The 25,160-nt window shown below is 43.8% G+C and overlaps 1 protein-coding gene across 1 annotated transcript in view; it reads right to left on the minus strand.

The window, feature by feature from the left end:
- CLPTM1 (CLPTM1 regulator of GABA type A receptor forward trafficking) overlaps positions 1–10,756 on the minus strand; it is a 33,114-nt gene extending 22,358 nt beyond the window's left edge. Inside the window, exons 1-4 of the mRNA XM_075836032.1 lie at positions 10,668–10,756; positions 9,247–9,314; positions 8,727–8,857; positions 6,809–6,937 (exon numbers count right to left, since the gene is read on the minus strand). Of these exons, the coding sequence (XP_075692147.1) occupies positions 6,809–6,826 (18 nt within the window). The 5' untranslated portion in view covers positions 6,827–6,937; positions 8,727–8,857; positions 9,247–9,314; positions 10,668–10,756. The remainder of the gene's footprint in view (positions 1–6,808; positions 6,938–8,726; positions 8,858–9,246; positions 9,315–10,667) is intronic.
- Between the last annotated feature and the right edge of the window lie 14,404 nt (positions 10,757–25,160).

Raw genomic sequence — 25,160 nt, forward strand, 5'->3', positions numbered from 1 at the left:
GTCTGTGTATAGCCCCAGCCTAACGGTATAGTCATACGTTGTGGTCAAATTAATTTTTTTGACGTAAATTTTAAGAAAATCATTTATCAAAAATAGAAGCAAAAACAGCAATTTGACCGCATTGTGTGAATAGGCTGTAAGGGTGCCCGTACATGCAGCGCCGTGCTGTCGTTGTTGCTGTGAAGTTGTACTTGACCTGTACAAGCCGTGCGTGTGGCCTAAAACAACATTGTACAACGGCGGCAATTTGAGGTGAAACCACGAGCACAGTTTCGGTCACGCTGCAACTACCTCAGCAGAGCCACTGCGCGTACTTACAGAGATAGTCACATTTCTTGATTATTTAGGGCGCCTGTACGTGATGCCGCAGGGCCGTGGTAATGGCTGTGCAGCCGAGAACCGCACTTCAAAAAACACCCACGGTTTACCATTAAGTGCTGCGGTTTCGCGGCAAGTGCAGGTAAAGCAGATTGTTTTTATGTACTTCGCCTGTACTTGCAGCCTAACTATAGCAATTTGCCGTAAATCGCTTCCCATTTTTGACGCACGGCCTCAGCCACACAGCAATTACCGCCGTTCAGCCACATCTTGCACAGACACGCAAACTGATTTTGTGGTCTTCAGTACTAACATCTGCCTGCTAATTACTCTCTCAATGATTGTGGAGGTAGAAAGGGTGTACTTATTTTTCCTGAACTGGTTTCTGAATGTTGATTTAATTTTTGGAAAAAATTACAACATCGAATTCTGTTTTTTTGTTTTTTTTTGTCACAAGAGGTCATTGGTATGTTGGTGGCATCTCATATAGCATTCATAACTCATAGCGGCCCCAGCCAACACAATAGAAAGTATAAAGTCTGGGGGGATTATAGGGAACAATTGGAGGAAGATAAAGTCAGATAAGAGAGAAAATAGGGCTACACGGTGACGGTGAAAGTCAATGTGGTCGCATTGTGACCCGCAGGTTGACGCAGCTGTGACAGTCTAACAAAAAAAAACCTGCTGGAGTTTTTGCGACTGTCGTGGTGCGGCCGCGGCGACCTGACAGTATCAGTCTGTATAGGGATTCATCCTCTTGACAAGGTGAATGGTAATACCAAGTTGTCAATTAGGCCTGGGATACACAGAGACTTTTTGTAGAATATAAGGATTTACTATAACAGATGAGTCAGGAGAGGTGACAGCTCATCTATAAATCCAGTGACACACAGTCTCCATCCGGCCCAGACCGCCATGGTGACTTCAGACCCCAGACCAGACTCCTACATTCATTAAGACCCCAGACCAAATCTCTAAATTAGCGCAGACCCCAAAACAGATCCCTTCATTGATTTACACCCCAGACCAGAACCCTAAATGAATTCAGAACCAAGAACAAGACTCTTAAATTAATGCAGACCCCAAGCCAGGCCCCTTAATTAATTCAGATCTGAGACCAGACTCATATACTTACTCTACTCGCTCCTGAGATGCTCTTCAGGGCAAGGGACCTGCTGCACTGGATCCAGATGCTATCTAGCGTCAGAACGTTGTGCGCAGCGCCCCACACTACGTCCTGACACTGGACGGTGCGGCAGTACCTGAAGAGGAGAAAAGGAGCGAGGAACGTAAGTATTACCGACCGTTATCTATTGGATTAATCCAGTAGATAACGGCTGATTAAGACAAAAAGAATGGCCTTGCAGTGGCACATTAAATGATGGCCTCTGTAGGGGCTCGTGGGAGCCTCGAGCTGCCGCCAAACTGCCCATATTTTGATCTACCACTGGTCAGGTATGACTAACAGCTGCTCTGAGGGCCAGTGGAGGTGAGCGTGTACCGCTGGTTCTTAGTTTGTGGGAGGGTGAGACAGGTGGGCCCCGGCCCAGCATGTGGGATGCTGCAATCTCTTGAGTCACCCAACTGTACTACTGAACTTAAAGAGGCTCTGTCACCAGATTTTGCAACCCCTATCTGCTATTGCAGCAGATAGGCGCTGCAAAGTAGATTACAGTAACGTTTTTATTTTTAAAAAACGAGCATTTTTGGCCAAGTTATGACCATTTTTGTCGTCACTCATAGGTCCTGCATCGTGTCGGCCACATCGGCACCAGAGGCTACAGTTGATTCTGCAGCAGCATCGGCGTTTGCAGGTAAGTCGATACTTACCTGCAAACGCTGATGCTGCTGCAGAATCATCTGTAGCCTCTGGTGCCGATGTGTCCCCGCTCGTCTGACACGATGCAGGACCTGTGAGTGACGACACAGCGTGATCTCTCGAGAACACGGCTGTGTCTGCACTGCCAGAAGCTGGGCGTTCTGAAGAGAAGTGGATGATACTTCTCGTCAGAACGCCCAGCTAGTAAAAGTAGTAAACACGCCCCGATGTACGCACATAATACACGCCCAGTTGGACTTTTACTTTAAACACACCCACTTGGACTTTTGCAAGCCTCATTTGCATAAATACAAAAATGGTCATAACTTGGCCAAAAATGCTCGTTTTAAAAAAAATAAAAACGTTACTGTAATCTACATTGCAGCGCCGATCTGCTGCAATAGCAGATAGGGGTTGCAAAATCTGGTGACAGAGCCTCTTTAAATAAAGCCTGGCTGACACCACAAACTTTACCACAATAATGTTGCATGTTATTGTAGGGAAGATTGGAGGGGTTAACATGTGCACTCCTTATGCATAGGATATAGTATACAAACAGCTGCTTAGAGGGAAACAGCACAGAAAACGGGACCATTCCCTGCCAATGTCTATTTATGGTGGGTGGTCAGGAAGGGATTAAAAATCTGTTTCCAGCTCTACCTGCAGATCTTGGCGCTATATGGGCAGCAAGTGTATTATTGTTCACTTACTCACCGATATAGACCTTTTTTTCTGTAGACGGCCTGTACTGTTGCTTTGTACATCTAGTTCAATGTATGAGACTCATCCGCATTTCGTAATAACTCATATCAGTTTATTTCCACTGTGCAACTCACAATGCAATATCTGAATAATATAGACACTCTAGGTCAGTGATCGCCAACCGGTGACTTGGGAGCCAAATGCGGCTTGTGAACCCCAGCTATGTGGCTTACTATAGTAGCCCTGAATTTATGACTGGCGATATACTATAACATGCCCGCATCTTTCTTGCTGCAATTATTATAGGCAGAGGAAGGCATAACATAGTATTCTGACCACGGCCGTGTAACATTATAACAGGACTCTGCTCCTATTCGTGCGCCATTTGTCTCGCTTTGTCTCGCTGCCACCGGGTTCTTCAAATGTGTCCTATAATAAAAGGGAAGCTGCTGTATCATAGACTGCAGGTCACATGAGATTTTAGTGGCAATGTAAACCTACGACATGTCCCCCTTCCTATTACATTTAGTTATTAGTATATTTAACATGGGGGTCTCATTAGAATACATTAGGGCACCACTTGTCACTCAGGGTCACATTTCTTGCCCCTAAGCTGTGCGTGAGACATCATTGGTTATTACCAAACACTCTAGATTAACGCGTTCAGAGCATCCCCAGACACAGGCAACAGCATCTTCTGTACCGGTTCAACCCTCAATAAACACACACCTTTACTTTTGGCAAACAGTTTGTACCATGTGCCACCCTTTTATCTAAAATAACAGCATAAGAGGAGCCTGACCCCAATCACTACACGGCACTCCCTAAGCTGGGATCCCCCTGGCCCACCTCCCAAACCTTGAACTAGGCCTGCCACAACTGTCCACCAGGCAGATCCTGGACCGGCATCCAGCCTTCACGACAGGCCAGGCCCAAAACATCCTGGGGACCTGCCGCACAGCTAGTGTCCCCCCCAAATGAGAGTTCACCCCGGCGTCTTAGCATGACAGCAGTCTCATGATCTGCAACAAAAAAGGTAGACACTTCACTGTACTATCTTTTTTTTTACCCACCAACTAACCCCCTTCCACCAGACCTCAAACCTGTCCTGCAGGTTGTTTTTGTTAAAAATGTCCAATCCTACTTCCGATAGATGGAACCTGTCCTGCCTGTACAATTCATGGCAGCCAAATGCAATGCTTGTGATGTATAAACTTACCATCCACCTCACCCCAAAAAATCTTCCATTGGCATATTGACCTTCTTCTGCACCTTCTTGATGGCCTTCAGTGGCGTCGTGCTCCTCCAATTCCATATCTGAACAGTTTCGGACCACAAGATCTTGACCTTCGGCCACCTTGCTTTCCACGCTGAGACATTCCATTAATCGGAGCAAAAGCTTTTTTTTGTTGTCAAGCCATTGCCTCCGGCGTATTCAATAATTACCTGTGGCAGCCGCACCCGGATTTTTCTTCACCCAAATTTATCATCTGGTACCACTGGAGGCCCTGTCTGCCGAACCGCTTCTCCTTGATCCCATCGCTCAGCGGGTCCAATTGAACTCTGTCTGCTTAGTACATGAAGGAGTGTCCCATCACCTAGACATTCTTGACTTCTACAGTCAGTACCACTGAAATGGACGAACATAAGTGCGAAATGCGTTCGACCTCCCTCTACTGAACTGCTTAATTTTCTCCTCATCCAGATCCGCAGCCGCTGCCTCGGTTATCCAGACTCGCTGCCCTATCCAAAATGAATGTGACCTGATTCTCTCCATTGCCAACCCTGCTGCCACCGCTGCCCTTTTCAAAACATGACAGAACTGGTACCTAGACAATGCGTTCCCATCTCTATTCCTTAAAAAACTTCCTTGCCCTGCCCCTCGATGGCTCATACTTTTACATCCCACAGGGCAAATGGTCCCTCCTTTCATTTGCATAATAACCCTTTGTATAATCCATTTGCAAAGCTTCCTCGGCTCTTTTTGATGTTGACACCAACTCCCTGCAAAGGCCACTGCAAAGGCCACGTAAAACAAGCACAATTTGTATTCATCCCTACAAATACTCCCATGGGCTGCCACCAGCCGATAAACCCTATCTGAATCCAACGGTTTCCTCTTATCTCTGCCACAGCTAAGCCCTTCATCACCGTACTTACCACAAAAGCTTTGGTAGGGTCCTCCTTCCCTCTTAATTTCATTTAAAAAAAAGATAACTGCCGCCACCAGAGTAGAGGCCCTACTTTTCGTAGACCAGTCCCTCCACATGTTACCCAGCAGTTTCCACGTAGACTGGACTCCCGAACTCGTTCTGCCTCCGGAAGTCGTTCACCTTCTTCCATTCTTACATGCGAGTCCTTCAGGTGCTTGGTGCAAGTGACCTCTCCCATAGACTTTGTAAAACCGAGTCAGCACCAGCCAAACATTGTTAGCGTACACATCTTCCATTCTATTATCATTTGTCACCAGCACAATAAAGATCTCCCATCTTCCCTTCGACACTACATAGGCAATAGAAATATTCACTCCTGCTGCAAACACCAGTGCCAAAATTAGCTGAAGGTTTAAAAGTACGCGCATGAAATTGCGCAACCCATAGATAAACATTTATAAAATAATGAAAAACTTATAACTAAACCAGTGTATTTAAAACTATCAGGGTGCAAAGGTAGCAAAGTAAAAGCAAATTCAATGTCCACCGTGGCCCCCTTACCACACTTCCTTGCCAACTCCACTGCCGACTCAAAGGATCAGTAATGAACCTCGCTCACCTCATTCCCCATTGCGTCATTAACAGACCACCCTTAACGATAAGACAGATACTGAATCATCCCAGACATTCCCTCCTCCTTCTTAAAGGATAACTAAACGTTCAACAAAATGTCAGAAGTTTGGATTGGTGGGGGTCCGAGCGCTGAGACCCCCACCAATCGCTAAAACGAATCGGCAGAAGTGCTCGTGTTAGCGCTCAGCCGCTTCATGTCTGTTCAGCTTTTTCCAGAAATCAATGTAGCAGTGTACGGGCTCAATAGAAAGTCTATGGGCCCATATCGTGTGCGCTGTTCCATCTGTGCAAAAGATTGTAATATCACAGCGATGTAGTAAATCACACTAGCAATAGTGTATCAAAGAAGTAGAGAGATAGAAAAAGAGAAGGGGGGGGGGGGTAAAGGGAAGGCTTTCATGAAAAATCCCCAGAATAATCTGAAGGAGAAACTAGTAAGGGATAAATGGGATGTGCATGAGAGATCCACGGGGATAAATTTAGTGTGGGTATCGGAGAAAATACTGATGAGTTGTTCATTGATCATAAAATTATTCATTGTAGGCACAATAGACAATCTTACCTGTGCTAACCAGATTAGCCCCATTAGCCCCTGCCACTGCATGCGCCCCCTCGGTTCCCATCAGCCTTGACCATAAATCCAAGTCCTTTTGACTAAAGCTCAAAATCCTGGTCCCCACCATCTTCTTTCTAAAAGCCTCATTATATTACATCCAACCCACACCCCCATAAAAAGTATATGCATCCAGCACTAGATACATAAACTTCAACAAATGAATGCATTGCTAGGGCTTTACTTCTATCCACACATTAGTGTACACAAAAACATTTTATCCACTCCCCAATTATCCTTCTCTGCTTCCTAACCATCTGATAACCCCTTCCTCCTTTGCCACCACTGCCTCCCTGGACAATTCAAAGATGTCAACATGCTTTCCTTCCCTTATTCTTTTCAATACCTTCTGCGGTAAATGCGTGTATGTCGGAGATAATAAGCATACATCTGTATCTTGCCCACCCACTGCTACCACTTTCTTAGTTGACCCCAAACCAATCCACACCTGATTTTCCTTTCTCCTTTCCAGCCTTTAAACAATTTTTAAACACTTTAAACATCTTAACCGCCTTACTACTATCCTCATCTGCCATAAATCCCCATCTGATTAATCAGAATAAGACTCACCAAGGCGATGCACCTCATGTACTCCTGTCTCGCTGTAACTTCCTCCTGGATTGCTGGTTGCTGTCATCGCCGTCCGAACCTTTCATCACTTGTTGTGGCGGTTATTGCTCCGCTACCTGCAACAACACACTGTGCGAGTATACAGCTCTTGAAACTGTACTCAGAACCAGCACACATGTTACTCCTACACCCTGCCTGATATCGCTCCCTTGGGAACCTTTTTGGGCCTGACCCCACATAACATTGCCTGTGAACCAGGGCGCACTGCCCGCACAACTATGGTTAATAGGGTAGCCCCCAGTAAATGGCTGATGGCCAAACACAATACTGCCTCCATGATGAATATATCCCACCCTGCTTCCTATTGCACCTCCCAGACCCCCAACAGAGTTGCATATGGGCTTTAAAAACCATAATAAACTGGGGGCTACCAACCAAAACTTAAAGCGGCTGGCTGCTGAGCCGCCGCCGATCTGTTACCCATCCTATTTCCCCATCTACCGGAACGTTAACTTCCGGTCAGACGTTAAATGGGGCAGCCTGCAACTTCGGGCCACATGGTCCCAATGTTTCGGCAGAGCGTGGGAATGCTACCCCTCCACTGGGTCCTGCATTAGGGGTTGTAAGATCCAGGGCATCCCCAGCTCCCCCTGGGAAATATAGTAGAGGGGCCACTCCCACAGAACAGCAATAAAAAGGTACCACAGCCACCACCCTCCGCTAGGACAGACACTAGGTTTGCTGGAATCCCGGAACCTCCTGGGCACCACAATTTTCTGGGCTCTTAATCAGCGACTCTATTGTCTGGTCCGACGGTAACCTCCATGCTTCACTTCTACTGGCTCTGCTCCATGATTAGACATAGCGTTGCCTCTTCTCAGTTAAGGAATGACCTACTTCAGCCTAAATTCTACTTAAAAACCCAATCCCTGCTTCACTCCTTGCGCTCACTAATATTTCTGCCTTCCTACCATTACACACTTTTCACTTCATCCTCAGGTAAGACAAAGGGGCACCTTTCTTCCCCCAGACTTAGCAGCGCCGATGGCCATGTGGCCAGCACCGTTTTAACTCCTGACAAACTAAGTACGACCCCTACTCTATCCTTCGTGCTAGGGACGCCCTGACCTCTCTTTATGGCTCATCGGGCCTAGTCCCCTCTCTTTATTAATTTCATCCAATCTGTGATTGAAGAGATAATAACTGGACAGCTGAAGTTCCCTGGATTTACAGAGATGCCGAGTGCCACATTTCATGTTTTGTTGTTTCTCAGTGAGAAATGGGTTTTATCCACTTCTGAGCTGAATGCGGCCCTGACCTTCTCTCAACGCAAAAAACATTAGGGACCCCTATCCTTTTCTTAGACGTCTGAGAGACATGGGAGGTGTACCTGATTATTTTACTGTATGTGGCCCAGAAATTTCTGATGAGTCTAGCAACACGGAACTATATTTCTCACTCCCTTATCACACAACATGGACCGGAGACTGTTTGATCCCAGTAATGCCAAGAGTGCGTAAGAGTGGACGGCCGTCAAACCAAAAACATAAATTAGTAGAAGAACCATTCCATTTGGAAGTTAATTTACTATTGTTCAGTAGTCAGGAGGAGTTAATACATTTCTTAGTGAGCTGGACATCACTTTAATAGTTCAACAGATGTACCAAAAAAAAACAAAAAAACAATTTAAAATTGGCCAAAACCCATTTGCCCGACATCATGTCTATAGATAGCGCTGCAGAATATGTTGATGCATAATAAAAGAAAAATGGAAAAGACAGGAAGTAAAAACGATATATATATATATATAATAAAAATAAAATTAAGAAAATGAAATTCTATATAAAATAATATATACAAATAAAATAAAAACGCATGAAGCGGTTATAGGAAAGGAGAGCAGATGAAAAGTCCTCACACTGTAACACAGCCTAGGGTTTTTTCAGGATCTGGCTCTGATTTCCCGTTGCGGGATGAGGTTTCCTCCAGTTCGTAGCTCAGGATAATCCAGTCTTCCTTCAGGCGCTTCCTAAGTCTTATTGTTAGAAGCTGTTCCAAGAGAAAGAAGAGCAGGACATGTTATATACATTCACATAGAGTCACCAACATACCGAAGCTACACCCTAAGGCCGTGTTCCCACAGGTCGGATACGCTGCGTAAAAACTGCGACCTGTAACCTGCAGCACCTTACGTCCGAAAAACCGCACCGCATTGCAGAAAAGCCGCAGTATTTATGCAACGTGTGAACTGACTCTAAAGATCACACTAGTTGTTATTTAGTCGCCATTTTTTGTACATAGACATGTTTTCCTGCTTTTGCAATCTGACATTTAAGTAGGGAACCTTTATTTTCACGAGGCATCAACAACTAGAACGTAAATATATGGATTGTGGATGTCTAGGAGTTAAAAAAAAAAAAATGTTCTGAAAAAGGTACCTCAAACTGTCTGTATGGGAAACCAGGATCTCAGCTTTTACATGCAGTCTTCTTACTGTGTCTTTTTCCTACGGAGTCAATGGGTAAAACACTGCAATACATATACAGAATAAAAAATAAAAAAAAGAGCATATACTAAAATAATCTGGACTTTAATAAATTCTGCTCATTCATCACTTCAAATATACGGCCCCAGCAGTAAAATACTGCAGTAGCTAGAACCAAAATGACCTTATTTACATGAGCATATTACAGCTCTGTACGCTGCTGTACCTCTACATCCCTCTATTACATACGGAGTCATACGGTTTGTTTTCTATAGGATTCCATATGGCTTTGTGGCATGCTTCTTCGGGTGCCATGTTATGAAGTTATTCTTCCCTTTGGTACCATACGGAGCACAATACAGCCTCCCTGCACTGGGCTCTACAGTGTGCATAAGGCCTAAGAGTATGGTGGTATGGTGAGATGCATCTAGAAATAGTTGGATAGCCGCAACTTAAAGTGGTTTGCCCATCTGGGATATTTATGGCATATCCACAGATGTCAGATAGATGCGGGTCCCAGCTATCTCTAGAACGGGTCCCCCTAAACTCCGTTCTACCTTTCTCTGTTGCCGCTGCTACTTGCAATTTCCGACCATGTAATCCGAAAACAGCGTAGCTCGCTGCGCTACAGAAACCGCGTAACTCTCATAGAAGTGAATGGTAGTTACGGATGCAGTGCAGCACGAGAGCTACGCGGATACACTCACTTCTATGGGAGTTACGAAAACAGCGCAGCTCAGCGACATTTATGGCACACCCTGTGGATATATATGCCATAAATGTCCCGGATGGGCAAACCGCTCTAATAAATAAATGCACTCAGAGAAATGCCCCCTGCCTATCACAGAACAGGGTCACCTTTTGCAGGTTTGTTCATTATTTACTAGGGCCCGGGCGACATATTTACTTGCACTGTTTTGTGATGAGATCTCATGCAATATTTTCATCACCAGAGAAGTAACTTGAAGTTTCTCGTTCCCAATGTCAAGTCTGTAACAGGTACTCTAACCTGCCATGTGCCATTTATAATAGTGGGGTCTTCTTATGAGGCAGAGCACCAGGGCTCGGGGGGTGACTGCTACCTGCACAACCTATAGCTACACCCCTATACATTATAATTGTAGAACCTATGGGGGAGGGAAAACACTTGTGATTTTGATCATTGCAAAAAATCCAATGGACTCCCCCATAGACTTACATTAGAGACGATATCGTGAACATGTCATTATTGTAACCGATATGTCGCTGTGCAGACCTGGACTTTGCAGAAATGGTCGTCATAGAAACAACTGATAACTACACTCCAAAATGCTAACTTTGTATCACCTTCCCCTCCAGACAAAACAGTTCAATGTATCAACTAGAAGAAAGCACCTCACGGCAGACAGACGGCCGTCTACAGCTCGGATAGGGATTTTTTTCTGCGTGTGTCTCAGCCTTTGTCCCCTAAACCATTTGTATACCTCAGAAGGGGCTCACAATTTTTATCCTGAAGGGCGACAGAATAGAACATACAAATGAATATGAGGAGACTGAACCGGGGATCATATAAATGCATAGAATAGTACAAGTCGAACCCCATGATTTGTGTCATACAGACTGATTAACATTAGAACTGAACTGCCCAAATTGCTCCACTTAGATGGTATGAAAACAGGGACTCTCCTCCCGACACACACAAAGGGGTTGTACGTGATTAGAAAAACTAGGCGGCTTTGTTCCAAAAACAGCGCCAACACCTGTTCACAGGTTGTGTGTGGTATTGCAGTTCAGCCCCATTCGCTTCAATGGAGGAGAGCTGCAATACCTAACACAACCTGTGGACAGGTGTGGTGCGGTTTCTAGAAAAAGTCAAAGTCCCCAAAGTAAATGCTGATCTTGCAGTAAGCAAAGCCAGGCACTAATAACCAAATGTTAGTTGCACTGGAAATATTAACAATTAGAAAATGTATGTATTACACCTGCATTCACGTGTGCAAGGAAATCGTCAGGTTAAATATAAAAGAAGAAGCAAAAAGAAAGGAAAAAAAAAAACGCAAAATGATTGAACTAATGTAATGGACCAAAATCATAAAAAAAATTTCACTGCCTCGGCATACAGTAACATGTATAGTAAAATTTAATTCAACCAACATCACTAAAATCTAATAGGTGCTGGATAATCAAATATTCTGGATTTTCAGACAGGCGTAGCCAAGTATAAAACCCACTTGTAAGGGTCTATTCACACATGCTGGTTTTTCTCTTAGCCTGCGTTTCTGGTCTTGTGAATTTCCACATTATATTGCAGTTCTGTGCTAGAATCAAGAGCCAATATTTTCTGGATTATTGAATGCTGGATTAAAGGAATTTCACTGTATCTAGTCATAGAGCAAGGGTAGACATAGACCATAGAAGACCCCTGTACAGGAAAATCATCGGGGTCCTTTGATGCTCTACAACTAATAAGTCAAGAGCAACGGACCTCTTACTTTTTTCTTAGGCCTCATGCACATGACCGCATTGGTTTTGTAGTCCGCGATTCCACGGGTCCATAGCGGACCGCAAAAACAACTTTGTTGTACATCTGCATGTCATCCGGACTCACGTATTGGTGAATCTGCAATTGCGGACCGTAGAATGACTTGTCCTGAGTTTTTGAGGTCCGCAATTGCGCCCCCCCGCGCTTATTCGTGTAAATCACAGTTGTGTGCGTCGGGCCATAGAAAAGAATGGGTGTGCAGTTTATCCGCAAAAAGGCCAATAAATTGCGGCCGCAAAAATACGGTCGTGTGCATGGGGCCTTAAAGTAGACCTATCCTTTGTTTTTAGAGGCCTAAAGTGGACCAAAATTCTGTGCTGATAAATTTTATAATCGTTATAGGGGTCAGAGCTCTATTTCTATGGGATTTGAGGCTCTGTAAAATAAAAATTAAGTTAAAGGGTTTTTTCAATGGCAGCAAAGAACGGTATATCGGCCTAAGGGAGGATTTACATGAGCGTGTGCGTTTTACGCGCGCAAAAAACGCGGCGTTTTGCGTGCGCAAAAGGCACTTAACAGCTCCGTGTGTCATCACCATATGGATGCGCGGCTGTGTGATTTCCGCGCAGCCGCTATCATTATGACACTCTGTTTGGATGTTTGTAAATAGAAAAGCACATGGTGCTTTTCTGTTTACATTCATTCTTTTACTGCTGTTGCGCGAATCATGCGCGTCCCACGGAAGTGCTTCCGTGTGGTGCGCGTGATTTTCACGCACCCATTGACTTCAATGGGTGCGTGATGCGCGAAAAACGCTGAAATATAGGACATGTCGTGAGTTTTACGCAGCGGACACACGTTGCCTGAAAATCACGGACTGTCTGCACTAACATAGGTCCGTGTGACGCGCGTGAAAACCACACGCGTTGCACGGACGTATATCACGTTCGTGTAAATCCGCCCTAATTCAGGTACAGGTGTAGATAGCAGATAGACCTTGTGTAAAAAATAAAAGGGGCCACATCACTGGTATAGGGCTGCGGCCCCTTCAGATTTTTCCTCTGCACAATGGCACTCCCAACCCGCTGCTGTGCAGGGAATGTAGCTCAGCCCAGTCACTTGAATGGCGCCGTGTTGCAGTTCTCTATACAGCTCGGGAACGGTGCACCGCGGGCTCCAGTTCCACCTTTCTAGGGATCTGTGGGGTTCTAAGTGGTCTGAACCCCATGATCAGGAAGTTATGGCATATCTGTACAATGTGCCATAGCTTCCTAAAGTAGGAAAGACCCTTTAAAGCGGTTGTCTCAAGATAGATAATAGTAGCATATCGCTAAAAGATGCCATCAATGTCCGATCAGTGGGGCTCTGACTGATGCCAATCGCTTGAAAAAAGTCAAAAAGCCCAATGCTACATTGTCTCCTATTGGCTCTGCTCACAATGTATACATAATATATATCCGAGAACGGAGACCCCCACTGATCGCTAAAACTAAGCGGTAGACACACTCGTGTGAGCGCTGTGACGATTTGTTTCTGATCGGTTTTCCTCGGAGTGGTTCAATAAAAAGTCTATTAGTCCGTACACGGTTTGCTCGCTTTTAGAGGAAAACCAATTAGAAACAAATCGGCACAGCGCTAACCCGAGCGCTTCTGCTGTTTCGTTTTAGTGATCGGTGGGGGTCTCAGTGCTCAGACCCCCACCAATCAAAACTTCTGTCATGTCACTATAACATGTCAGAAGTTTTTTTTTAAACTTTAGTTACCCTTTAAATTGGTTATGCACAGATTAAGATGGCCCAGATCTGACAAGCGATCTATTTTCAGTACGATGGTCGTTAAAGGGGTAATACACAGGTAGGAATCTGAAATGATGGGAGTAGTTTTCCATAGGGAAAATCATTGCATGGTTGTAAATATCAATCACCTGTATTGCTGCAATTATTATCTCACCCAACACATTTGTAAATGCTAGAATTATGGTATTTAATCATTAACAACTGAGAAAAATGTAAAGCAAGTGCTATATCTATACCGGCCACGGGTTACATTTCCATTGGTTGGAATAGATTGTTTTAGTAACGTACACATGAGGATAATGGTTTATAATCGTATTTTCTAGTATAATCATAGTGTGGGGGGGGGGGGTTTCTTTAGACACTTCCTATTCATATGTCGTATTAGGACATATATATATAATAGATGGGGGACCCCCTCCCCGGATAACCCACCTTGTCCATGCATTGATTATACAGGCGGACTATTGATTTCAATACTCTGCAGCATCACTAAACTCAGCAGATTGTAGGGGGGACATTTCACAATCCCGACAACCCTTTAACAAACTAGAAATGACCCTAAATACATTCAAGTCAGAAACAGAATTCACATAACAGAATAAATGTACAGCTCACACTTCCCTGACCTAATGGCGCTTGTTTGCACAGACGTGGATAAGATATGAGGGAGAAATCCATGGAGAACGGCGTACATTCACCGGTAAAGACAAGCGGCATGCAATTAAAGGGGCTTCTTAGGGCAGACATTGAAGTCTTATCACGAAGGTAGGAAGAGAATCAATGGTCTGCAGCACTCGCTTGAAAAATACAGGTGGATGCAAAAATTTACTTTAAAAAAAATGGCAAATTTCGGATCCTTACGTTCACTACAAGAAAATTCACGACTGCATCTATAGGGCAAAAAAATAAAAAATGGTGTTTATTAACACGACCCCAAATATCACATGCAACGTTTCGACCCGCGCAGGAGTCTTTGTCAAGGACCTGTCAAAGACTCCTGCGTGGGTTGAAACGTGGCATGTGGTGTTTTCATATGGATGCGGTCACAAATTTTCCTGTGGTTATCGCCAAGATATGTCATTATCTCAGACCCCTGCCAATGGCTATAATGAAGTGGTGTGCCACTTCATCACATGTCGGCTCAGCGTTCTCCGGAGGCTGCATGGGTAGCCCATTATACTCAATGTTGGACCATGGGGGCCACTGGAAAAAGCAGACAGAAGCCGAAATAGTTCTGCACTTTCCAAGCGCAGCTGGCACTTTGTTCTGGGAATTAGACCACCACCAATAGGTCATCAATATCTGTTTTGAGACAACCCGTTTAACAGCGCCCCCTGCAGTCGCAGTCCATGACATCCACTCTACTCAAATGTGAACCTGTTCCAAACAGCAAATGTGAGCACTACCTATACCCCAAGCTCTATTATTTTTTTTTTGCCTAACTATAAAGAGGTGGGGCCTGTACAGCTGGCCCCATGGAAAGTCCCAAGACCAGAGGCTTTAAATGATCATCAGTCGTCTGGGTATAAATACAACTTGCATTAATCCACTGGCAGCCGATGAGGACAGCACTACACATGGCCACCTCAAGATAGCCAACTACAGTAAAGGTAAGAGATCAAGTCGTCTTATAAGAACATATGTACATAAAATGGATAAAGTTATAGGGGCTTTGGGCTGAGGTTGTCAAATGTTACGTTACATTGCATTTTAATTAATAATGAAATCTTATATTGGATTTTATATTTTGGTGTAAGGTTTGCCATGACAAGTTTGTGCCCATTGCTATGTGCCAATCGTTTAATGTGCTAGTTTGGGTGTAGGAGAGAAGGCTTCACAACTTCTTTTAGCATTGCAGTCAGAGGAGACGGTCTGTTTGAGTATGAACCACTTACTGATACAGGCGCCTTCCACATAGAGCGGAGGGGATGTCCGGCAGAACCTCCAGAATCTCCTCCTTTTCTTGGAGTTGTTGGACTTCTCTTCCTAGGACACAGCTTCATTCAGCAGGCATCGGATAGGAATATTGAGGGAGGTTTATCAATAGTGTTGTAGGAGGAAATGCATTTAGGAATTGTTCAAATTGCACCCAATTTTTCAAATTGGCATTTGTGGCATGATAGATTTGGCACAACTCGCTAGGCATGTTGAACACTTTTTGCTTATGACACCTCTTGGCTGGCACACATCTACACCAATATTTTGCAGCAAAAATGGTGCAAAAATGCTTGCGCATTTTGGGCCTAGTCTTACAGTAGTTGATCTTCCCCACTCTGCTATTCTATACCCTGTTCTATGTCAGGAATCATTCAGCAGACCCAGGTATCTGGGTACAACTTCTCTTATTTCTCATCCATGGTTTTCTTGGTGGTTTCTGCAAAGCAGAGTTTACTAAGTGTAAGTTTTAGAACAAGGTGAAGAAGTAGGAACACCGGCCTCTCCGACTGCTCCTCCAGAGACCATTCCCCATGCTAGCTTACGTTTTTAATGCCCTGCTGCAGATTCCAGTTATACACGGATATTTTGCTGCTTAATAATAAAATTAAAGATAAAAGTTTAACCCCTTCATTTTCCAGGTACCTCGACTATGTTTTCATAAAGCCAGGATTAGAACTTTTATTGCAGGTTGTCCGCATCCCGTACATTTGTAGGTACCATGGCTTCTGAAAAGCAAAGTTTAATCACAAGGCCTAAGGCCATGTTCACACTTGTTAGATTTCTGGTGCCTCTGCACATTCGTAAGTGCCAGAAAAAGTGGTAGAGGGGCTTAATATTTACAGTATTCGGCCCCGTACCACTATTTTTGACACTTCCGAAGTGCCTGAAAAAAAGGAGCATGTCTTGCAAGCATTAAAAAGACAACACTGCTCTGCATAGAAAAAACCCTCTGTATAAAATCAGAGGCATAGAGAGGTACAGTAAAGGGCCCATTGCACCTCTATAAAAGCCCAATTCTAACTATACAAAACATAGTAGTAATAAATTGTTAAAAGAACAATTTTTATACATTTACACTGTAAGCGATTGCCTGCTCTTATCAACCAAGGATATAAGGCTTAGTTCACATCTGCATCAGGGCTCTGTTCCGACAGAGCTTTACATCGGAACGGAGCCCTGACTGACACAAACGGAAACCATAGGTTTCAATGTTGGCTGATCCGGTGCCAATGGTTTCCGTTTGTCTCCGTTGTGCAGGGTTCCGTTGTTTAGCGTAGTCGACTGCGGTTTTGCTTCCGTCAAAACTACGCAACTCTTGCACAACTGGCACAAACGGAAACCATTGGCACCGGATCCCTCCCCATTGAAATCAATGGTGATGGAAACAGAAGCCTACGGTTTCCGTTTGTTTCAGTCAGGGTCCCGTTCTGACGAAAAGCTCAGACAGAACGTCAGAACGGGACCCTGACGCAGATATAAACAAAGCTTTGTGGTATAAACAAAGTGTGTCACTGTGAATAAGAGATAACTGTGTGCTGTTAGCAAACCCAATAGATGACAATCAATGTGACAGGCCAATGATCAGGTGTACAAACGCACATTGCCGATCATTGCCCTTTGTAAACATGGAAGCAATCAGCCGCCGAACGTTCAATCCTATACTTTCCGATTAGGACTCCGTTTAAATGGAGCAAACGAGTGTCGACATGCTGTATTGTCACTGGGCGCTCGTTTACTGGGCAAAAAATCTGACTGTGTAAAACCACCTTTATGCACATGAATGTATTACGGCCCCGTGAGTTGCATGGAGTTATAAGGCACCTATAGAAATTTATGGGCTCACACTGTACCTCCATATGCCTCTGATTTTATCATGCCATGTTCCATCAGATGCTATGTTATGGAGGTATCCTTACCTATATGCAATTTTTCTAGGGAAGAATATCTCCGTAATACAATGCTGTACAGAGGAACCATACAACTGCACTTGGACGGCCTTCAGCTCCGTAGCCTGGACCCTTAGGGACTGTCACAGTAAGGCATGGTGCACATGGCTCTTTGTTCTATAGTTTTTATTTTTGCAGTGATTTTGAAGGGCCCAGGTGTTGGGAGTCTAGGGACGATGACCGACCGGGAACTTTGCGTTCCACAGCTGAAGCCTATGTGCTGTCCCTGCATCAAACTGCAACTCACCTCAAGAACCAAAGACAAAGTCTGTCTTGGCATTTTAACTTGACCCGGCAACCTGGTAGACTTGGAGTTGGATACAATAAAGACTCCTGTCTAGACAACAGCAAAGTTGTGGGAAGGCCAGACAAAGCAAAGCAGTCATCACACAAACATGGTTTTGTTTTCCTATATTAGATCCTCATAGGGTCACATGAAGAGATACAGAAGATCGTCTCCATGCTGCTAAAATTTCAGAAAATGTCCTCATGTGAACCTACAAGACATATTAGGCTGGGTCCACACATCGCAGAAGAAATCCGCATTGCAAAGGGTGAAATCCGTGGTAAAAATTTGCGGCTTTTCTGCACAAGAGCGGACAAGCTGTGGATTTGAAAATTTGTAGAACGCTCTGATTTTGTGCAGATTTTTTCTTCTACATGTGGATGGAGTTTTCAAACCCCATCCACCTGTATTGCACTACGTCTGGACATAGCCTTAGGCTCTGTTCACACTGGCACCAAGGCTTTTGTTTTTAAAGAATCCATGACGGATATCTTTTGTAAAAGATCCAAGTGACTAAAGGCCCTTTTAGACCTGCCGTAATTCTTATGAACGCACGTTCCCGATCATTACCCTCTGTAAACAGGGCAAAGATCAGCCGATGAAAGAGCAAATGCTCGCTCATCGGCTGATCATATCGTTTATGCAGCAATAAATATTATCGTTGTTGGCAGCACGTCTGCTGCCAACATGATGGAAATGTATGGGGAAGAACGATCATAGTAACAATCACTAGTCCTCATACATAACCAATCATTGCTCCTTGTGAAAGGAGCAATTGAACGCCGATCAACGAGCTGTCTCGGTGATCGGCACTCGTTTTCCCAGCCCATACTGGCCAGTGTAAAAGGACCTTAACACAGAGGATCATCTCCATGCTGCTAACATTTCAGAAAATATCCTCATGTGAATATACGAAACATATTATGCTGGTTCCACGTGTAGCAAACTAAATCCGCCACGGATTTCACCGCAAATCCAAAGCAAAATCTGCATGCGGACTGAGCTGTGGATTCAAAGCAGATTTCACCCTATGCATTGAATTGCATAGAGTAAAATCGAGCGCTGTGCTGATTTGTTTTTGATCAGCTCTCCTCGGAGCGGTGTACGGGCTCAATAGAAAGTCTATGAGCATGTACGCCGCTCGCTTGGCTTTCTGAGGATAGCCGATCGAAACCGAAGCGGCACAGCTCTCACCTCGAGCGCTTCTGCTGCTTCGTTTTCGCAATGGGTAGGTGTCTCAGTACTCGGGACCCCCACCGATCAAAACTTCTGACATGTTAATATTTTTTTAAAAGATTAGTTACCCTTTAATGTGTAATGTGAAAGAGACTGCTTATTGCAAATGACCCCAGTCCTGACAAAGCTACGTGCAGGTAAGTCTCTGAGGTTTGCATTTCTGAATGGAGTGTAGGTATGGTTCCTCTTGGTGTGATACAAGACAGGACAACCTTCTAGAGAATAATATGGTTCCTAAAATTCCTAATTCTTAGATCTTTCCATATTCTCTAATAGGGCATATGAACCCCATTTATTAGCCAGAGAGTGAAGTTGCTAACAAAGGATCTCTCCCTATGACCAACTCAGCCCATACAGTTTACACAGTCGGCTATTCATTTGAATGGGCGTATTGTAATACTACATTCAGGGCTGAATTTACGTTGATTGGTGACCAATGCATTACCTTCTGTTGGCGCTACCCCTCTATATGGTGCTTGGTGCAGTCATATAGTGTAAAAATAACCATAATACCAACATACAATGACCAAATAACAGCTTCATATCAGTGCATTACAACGTCCAAATAAGACAGCTATGCAAGATTCCTGGTGATCGCAATCCACAGGTGCCAAACTATCCTTGGCACCCCATTCCAAAGGAGCAGCTGACCGCACAGGTTGCCTACCCTTAAAGCTGGTCCGGAGCTATATTTCCCTTGCAGGGAATTCATTTGAAAAAGTGGTTATCTTGAGGAGACAACCCCATAACAAACCATGGAGGTCATTTGTGGTGACAATCAGGACCATGACCCTCTCTAGTGAAGTCTATGGGAGTTAGGGACAGACGCTAGTTCACCCGATAGGTGAGGATCCTGTGGATATGCCATAAATGCTTAAAATAGGATTACCCCTTCAATTGACAATATCTGCCAGAATCTTATGTTGTGTCTTAATTATTTGTGTTCAAAGGGAGGACAGGTCAACCTTAAGCCAGTCATAGATGGTTAGAAATTTAGAATTCTGGTTGCATTTAATATCAAGCCATGCACAAGTGCAACTTTTGGCCTGAATGTTACTTTACAAAAACACTTTACTACATATGCATTGAAAGCAAAACTTTTTGGCCATTCCATCAACATCACATTGTGCTTCAGAAGGCTGCATAACGGGACAGGAAAGCTGCAAGGAGGATATTTCTAATCATGAACATCCTAGGTGAATCCTTACACACTGCAATATTGAAAAATCAGATGATTCTGGAGCAAAGAGTCCTTGATAAACTCCTGAAGTCCTTACAAATTTCTGTGTGGCTTTTATCCAGGCCCCAGTTATACCACTTTGTCACCACTTACTATTGCAATGTCAAGTCACAAAATAATTACTTCATGAGCGGATAAGATATGTGCATTTTAACCGCCCCGGTGAAGAAAAAAAATTATATATACAGAATAACGAACGCTGGTATGTTCCACAGCCTGGTATACAGAATGTATTAATTCACATCGGTCCCTGTCCCAACTAGGTCTCACAGTATAATATACCTACCTGAACACACTAAAGGCCCCTTTACACGGGCCAATTATCCGGCAAACGATCGTTCATAGAACGCTCGTTGCCGATAATTGCCATGTGTAAACAGGGCAGCGATCAGCGGATGAACGACCAAAACGCACGTTCATCTGCTGGTCGTATCGTTTTAAAAAACTAAAATATTATCGTTGTCGGCAGCACATCTCCCTGTGTAAACAGGGGGACGCGCTGCCGACATGATAATAATGTATGGGGACGAGCGATCGGAGTAACAAGCACTCGTCTCCATGCATAGCTACTTGTGACTGGAGCAAACGAGCGCCGATCAACGCTCGATGCAAAATTGGCCGATGTAAGGACCTTAAAAGTCCTTTTACATCGGCAGAAAAGATAAGCACTTGAAGATATAGGTCTTGGATTAGCATGGAGCAATCATTGTACTGTATGGGGATGAATAAGATCGTTCCTGCCCATACAGTTTGCATCATTGTTGGCAGCACATCCCATAGTCACACGTGGGGATGTGCTGCCAACAACGATGTTCTTTACTGCCGCATAAAAGATGTGATTAGCCGATGAACGAACATTTGCTTGTTTGTTGCCTTATCACTGCCATGTTTACACGGGCCAAACCATACAAGCGCTTGTTCACTCGATCGGCTTCTGTAACAGGGCCTTAAATCACCATCCCTCCAGAAATCTTAGAGGATATTAACTGATGCCCCTTACTCCCAACTCCTCTCCCTCCCCGCTGAACCCCCCCTTTTTTCTTGTTCCTTTTCCTCGTTGTCCTTTTCCCCCCCTCTCGCGCTTTTCTCCTTTCCTCCTCTCTCTTTCCTTAGTTTCTTTCAAGAATAGTTTACACATTTAATGTGTTTAAAGGGGTTTACGACCAAATCTTGTTTTTAAAACTCATATTTGCTGCATTACTTTTACCCACCCAAATTTCACCGCTTCTTCTCACGTGAACCTTTGTTTATGTTTACATGCCGCTTTTCCAGTCCATGTATACTTCCGGTCCACTCCCCGCAGGTTGTGCGCCAATAAGTAAAATAAATCAACTGCACATGCTCAGCCGATATGAGCTGTGAATAGCAGGCGTTTCTATAGTAGAGAACGGGCGCATGCTCAGTTGAAAGTCCGTCCCACTGTGATGATGGAGCTGACGTACCCGTACACAGATCCATCCACAAAAGGATTAAGGGTTGTGTGTGCGTGACGTCAGCAAAAGAAGAGGAATTTTAGGAATAGGCATAACGTGACCGGCAGTCCTAGCGGGGAAACAGTAGTTTTTTTGGAAATTAAAGTTATTTACAAATTGCTTATTTTGCATTGGATAAGAGATTTGGAGGGGGTTTCAATTGTTGGACAACTTCTTTAAGGCAACCACCATACTGTAATCACTATTTTTACGGATATTTGTATTTACATCAGGGTTATATATCGCCCTTTCTGTTGAATGGTGATATACTCTGCTTTATGTTTCTTATTGATTTGGTAAAATATTCTCTCACTGGGCTAATACTAGTTACCTTTGTACTCTGATATGTCCTTATTGTAAACGTCAATAAAACTTGATTCCGAAAAAACCCCACCACAGATAGGTGAAGTGAATAACATTGATCATCTTGTTACAATGGTGCCAGTTACGAGGTGGGATATATTAGGCCGCAAATGAACAGACATTTCTTGAAGTTGATGTGTTGGAAGCAGGAAAAAAGGGCAAATGTAAGAATGAGAGCGACTGACAAAGGCAAAATTGTGCTGGTCAGAGCATCTACAAAACAGCAGGTCTTGGGAAGTGTCCCGGTATGCAGTGGTTTGTACCTACCAAAAGTGGTCCAAGGAAGGACTACAGTTGAAACAGCGACAGTTTGATGGCCGACCAAATCTCATCGATGGTGGGGAATAAAGACTAGCCTGTCTGGTCCAATGCAATAGAAGAGCTACTGGAGCACAAATTGCTGAAAAAGTTACTGCTGGTTATGATGGAAAGGTGTCAGGACCCACAGAGCATCGCAGCTTGCTGCGTTTGGGGCTGTGTAGCCACAAACTTGTTAAAGTGCCCATTCTGGCCTCTGTCGACTCTCGAAAGCGCCTACAATGGGCACATGAGCATCAGAACTGGACAATAAAGCAATGGAAAAAGGGGTCCTAGTCTGTTGAATCACGTTTTCTTTGACATCATGTGGACGGTCAGATGCATGTGTGTCACATGGGAAGAGATGGCACCAGGATGCACTATGAGAAGAAGGCAAAACGGTGGAGGCCGTGTGATGCTCTGGGCAATGTTCTGCTGGGAAACCTTGACTCCTGGCATTCATGCGGATGTTATTTTGAAACCGACCACCTACCTAAATATCGCTGCAGACACCCCTTAATGATAACCGTATTCTCTAATGGCCATGGCCTCCTTCAACAGGATAATGCCCCTGTCACACTGCAAAAATTGTACAGGAATGGTTTGAGGAACATGACAAAGAGTTCAAGGTGTTGACTTGGCCTCCAAATTCCTATTAGAATATATCCAGAACTTCTAATTCCCACCACTTCTGGGCTAATACTAAAGCTTCATTTCCGGTACATTGGCCTATAGCAAAGGTTAAATAGACAAATGCCCTCTGTTTTTTTTTTCCACAAGACCTTGAAAACCCTCAAACAAAATATGGGTAGGAAGGGGTTTATACTGGGGCGGGGACTTATGATGTCCCACCCACTTACCTTGGAATATAAATATAGATGGATGGAGCATCATAATACAAACCTCTGCAGAAACATCACTATGGACTTTCAGCCTTGGAGAGACTACTTGCAGCTGGCCTCATTGGTCCAAAAGATGGCACGCATGAATGCTGGCAAGCCACCGCCGGCCGAAGCTTTCCTGGACAACACTGCTGAACCAACAGATGGCCCGGCTAACAGCGAAGATCCCACCATCTATGACTTTCTAACCGGCCTGATTACTTTTGAGGATCCAGACAGATTTGAACCTCTAGACTCCTACTCCCAAGCTGGACTCAACTCATCTCACAACTCGAACCTTAACAAGCATCTTGCCTACTATCAATATCAACCGAATACCCTGGAAAATAACTTTCCGATTGAACCCGATGCTCCTTACACGTCCTCCCAAGTTCATCCTACCTCGTCATCGACTAAACGTGAAGTCCTATCACGAAGTTCAATGTGTCATTTCTGTAAACATAACGGAGAGTCGCACCATGTTTACACTGGCCACAATCTAAAGGATGAGCAGGGTAAAATCATCTGTCCCGTGCTTCGAATGTATACTTGTTCACTGTGTGGGGCAACCGGAGATTCATCGCATACTCGCAAATACTGCCCCATCAACAAGAACAAAGGAAATCCCTACAGAAAGACTGAACGTAACTCTGCCGGGCACAGGATGAAACACTAAGTTGAAGGAGCAATCGGCAATGCTTCTGTTTCAATGAAGCCGTAGTTCTCCTTTTTTTACCTCTAGGGTCAGTTTTTTTTTTTTCTTCAAAGAAAGGCTTTGTAAACAGAGATCCAGGACAGGACTCAGAATTTCATTTTTTTATATGGGAGATACCCATTGTTTTTAGTTCATCATCATGGTATATAACAAGGAAAACCTTTTCATTTTAGTTGACTGTACCTGGACCATGACGAGAAGTCCCCTTTATGTTCATGGAAACGGACTTTGATTTGTGAAAACTCCACATCCCGGCCCTAGGGAAAGAAGAGAAAAGAGGAAAATTTAAAATTTGTAAAAGTTATGTTGGCTTCTGAAAAAAATGTATCATGGTATTTTTTTGGTTTTTTGATTAATAAAAAGTAATTTTTTCAAAAATGTTTTTTTTTTTCCTTTGTACAATATTCACCTATATGAGTATCAATCGAAATAAATCCTAAGTTCTAGGAAACCAATGTGTCTAAAAATGCATTGATGACGCCTAACTTTGTGGGTTGTTTGCTATGGATGTCTATGATGCTTCTTATTACTGGGTCACTATAATAGGAATGGCCGAACTCCCAAGTTCCATAATATTTAGTCCATTCTTGATCTAACCCATATAGTGAAGCATTTCCACCCACGAAGCATCATTATTATTTGACAAGTGTGAGATTTATCAAATTGTGCTAAATTTTTATATATTATTTACATACTGGTGTCAAATAAATCCGGTTTAGGATCTACTACAATGGCAGGTAAAAGTGTACAAAAAAAACCACATAAGTCCAATTAGAGGTATACAACAAAACATACGCAAAACTATTCGAAACCTAAAAAACATCTCCTCTCATATTTAAATAATCTCACCCACAATTTTACTGGTAGTGTAAATTGGCATATTTAAGCTCCTAGCTGGCACATGGGAAGCACACACCCGCAGTTGCCACGCTCTTCATTAGCGGTCTTATCTCATCCACTAATAACACTGTATTAGCCCAAAAGTCTCAGCTGCAAAACCATGAATATATAAAGAAATTGCTTAAAGTGGTTGTCTCATAAAGACAAACCCTGTTCATATACCCTATTAAGGCATACGGACGTCATAAAGGGGCCACCCAAAATGAAAGACTAAGACAGAATGGAGAGCTACTCTGCCTATGCCCACCTGTACATAAATGGCTACTGCGGGGAGAATGAGTGGCCACATGCGGGTTCCCCTTTTCATAATAGATGACTGCTGGGAGTCAGGGAAGC

The sequence above is a fragment of the Rhinoderma darwinii genome, chromosome 8 (genome assembly GCF_050947455.1).
Source record: "Rhinoderma darwinii isolate aRhiDar2 chromosome 8, aRhiDar2.hap1, whole genome shotgun sequence".
Taxonomy (NCBI): domain Eukaryota; kingdom Metazoa; phylum Chordata; class Amphibia; order Anura; family Rhinodermatidae; genus Rhinoderma; species Rhinoderma darwinii.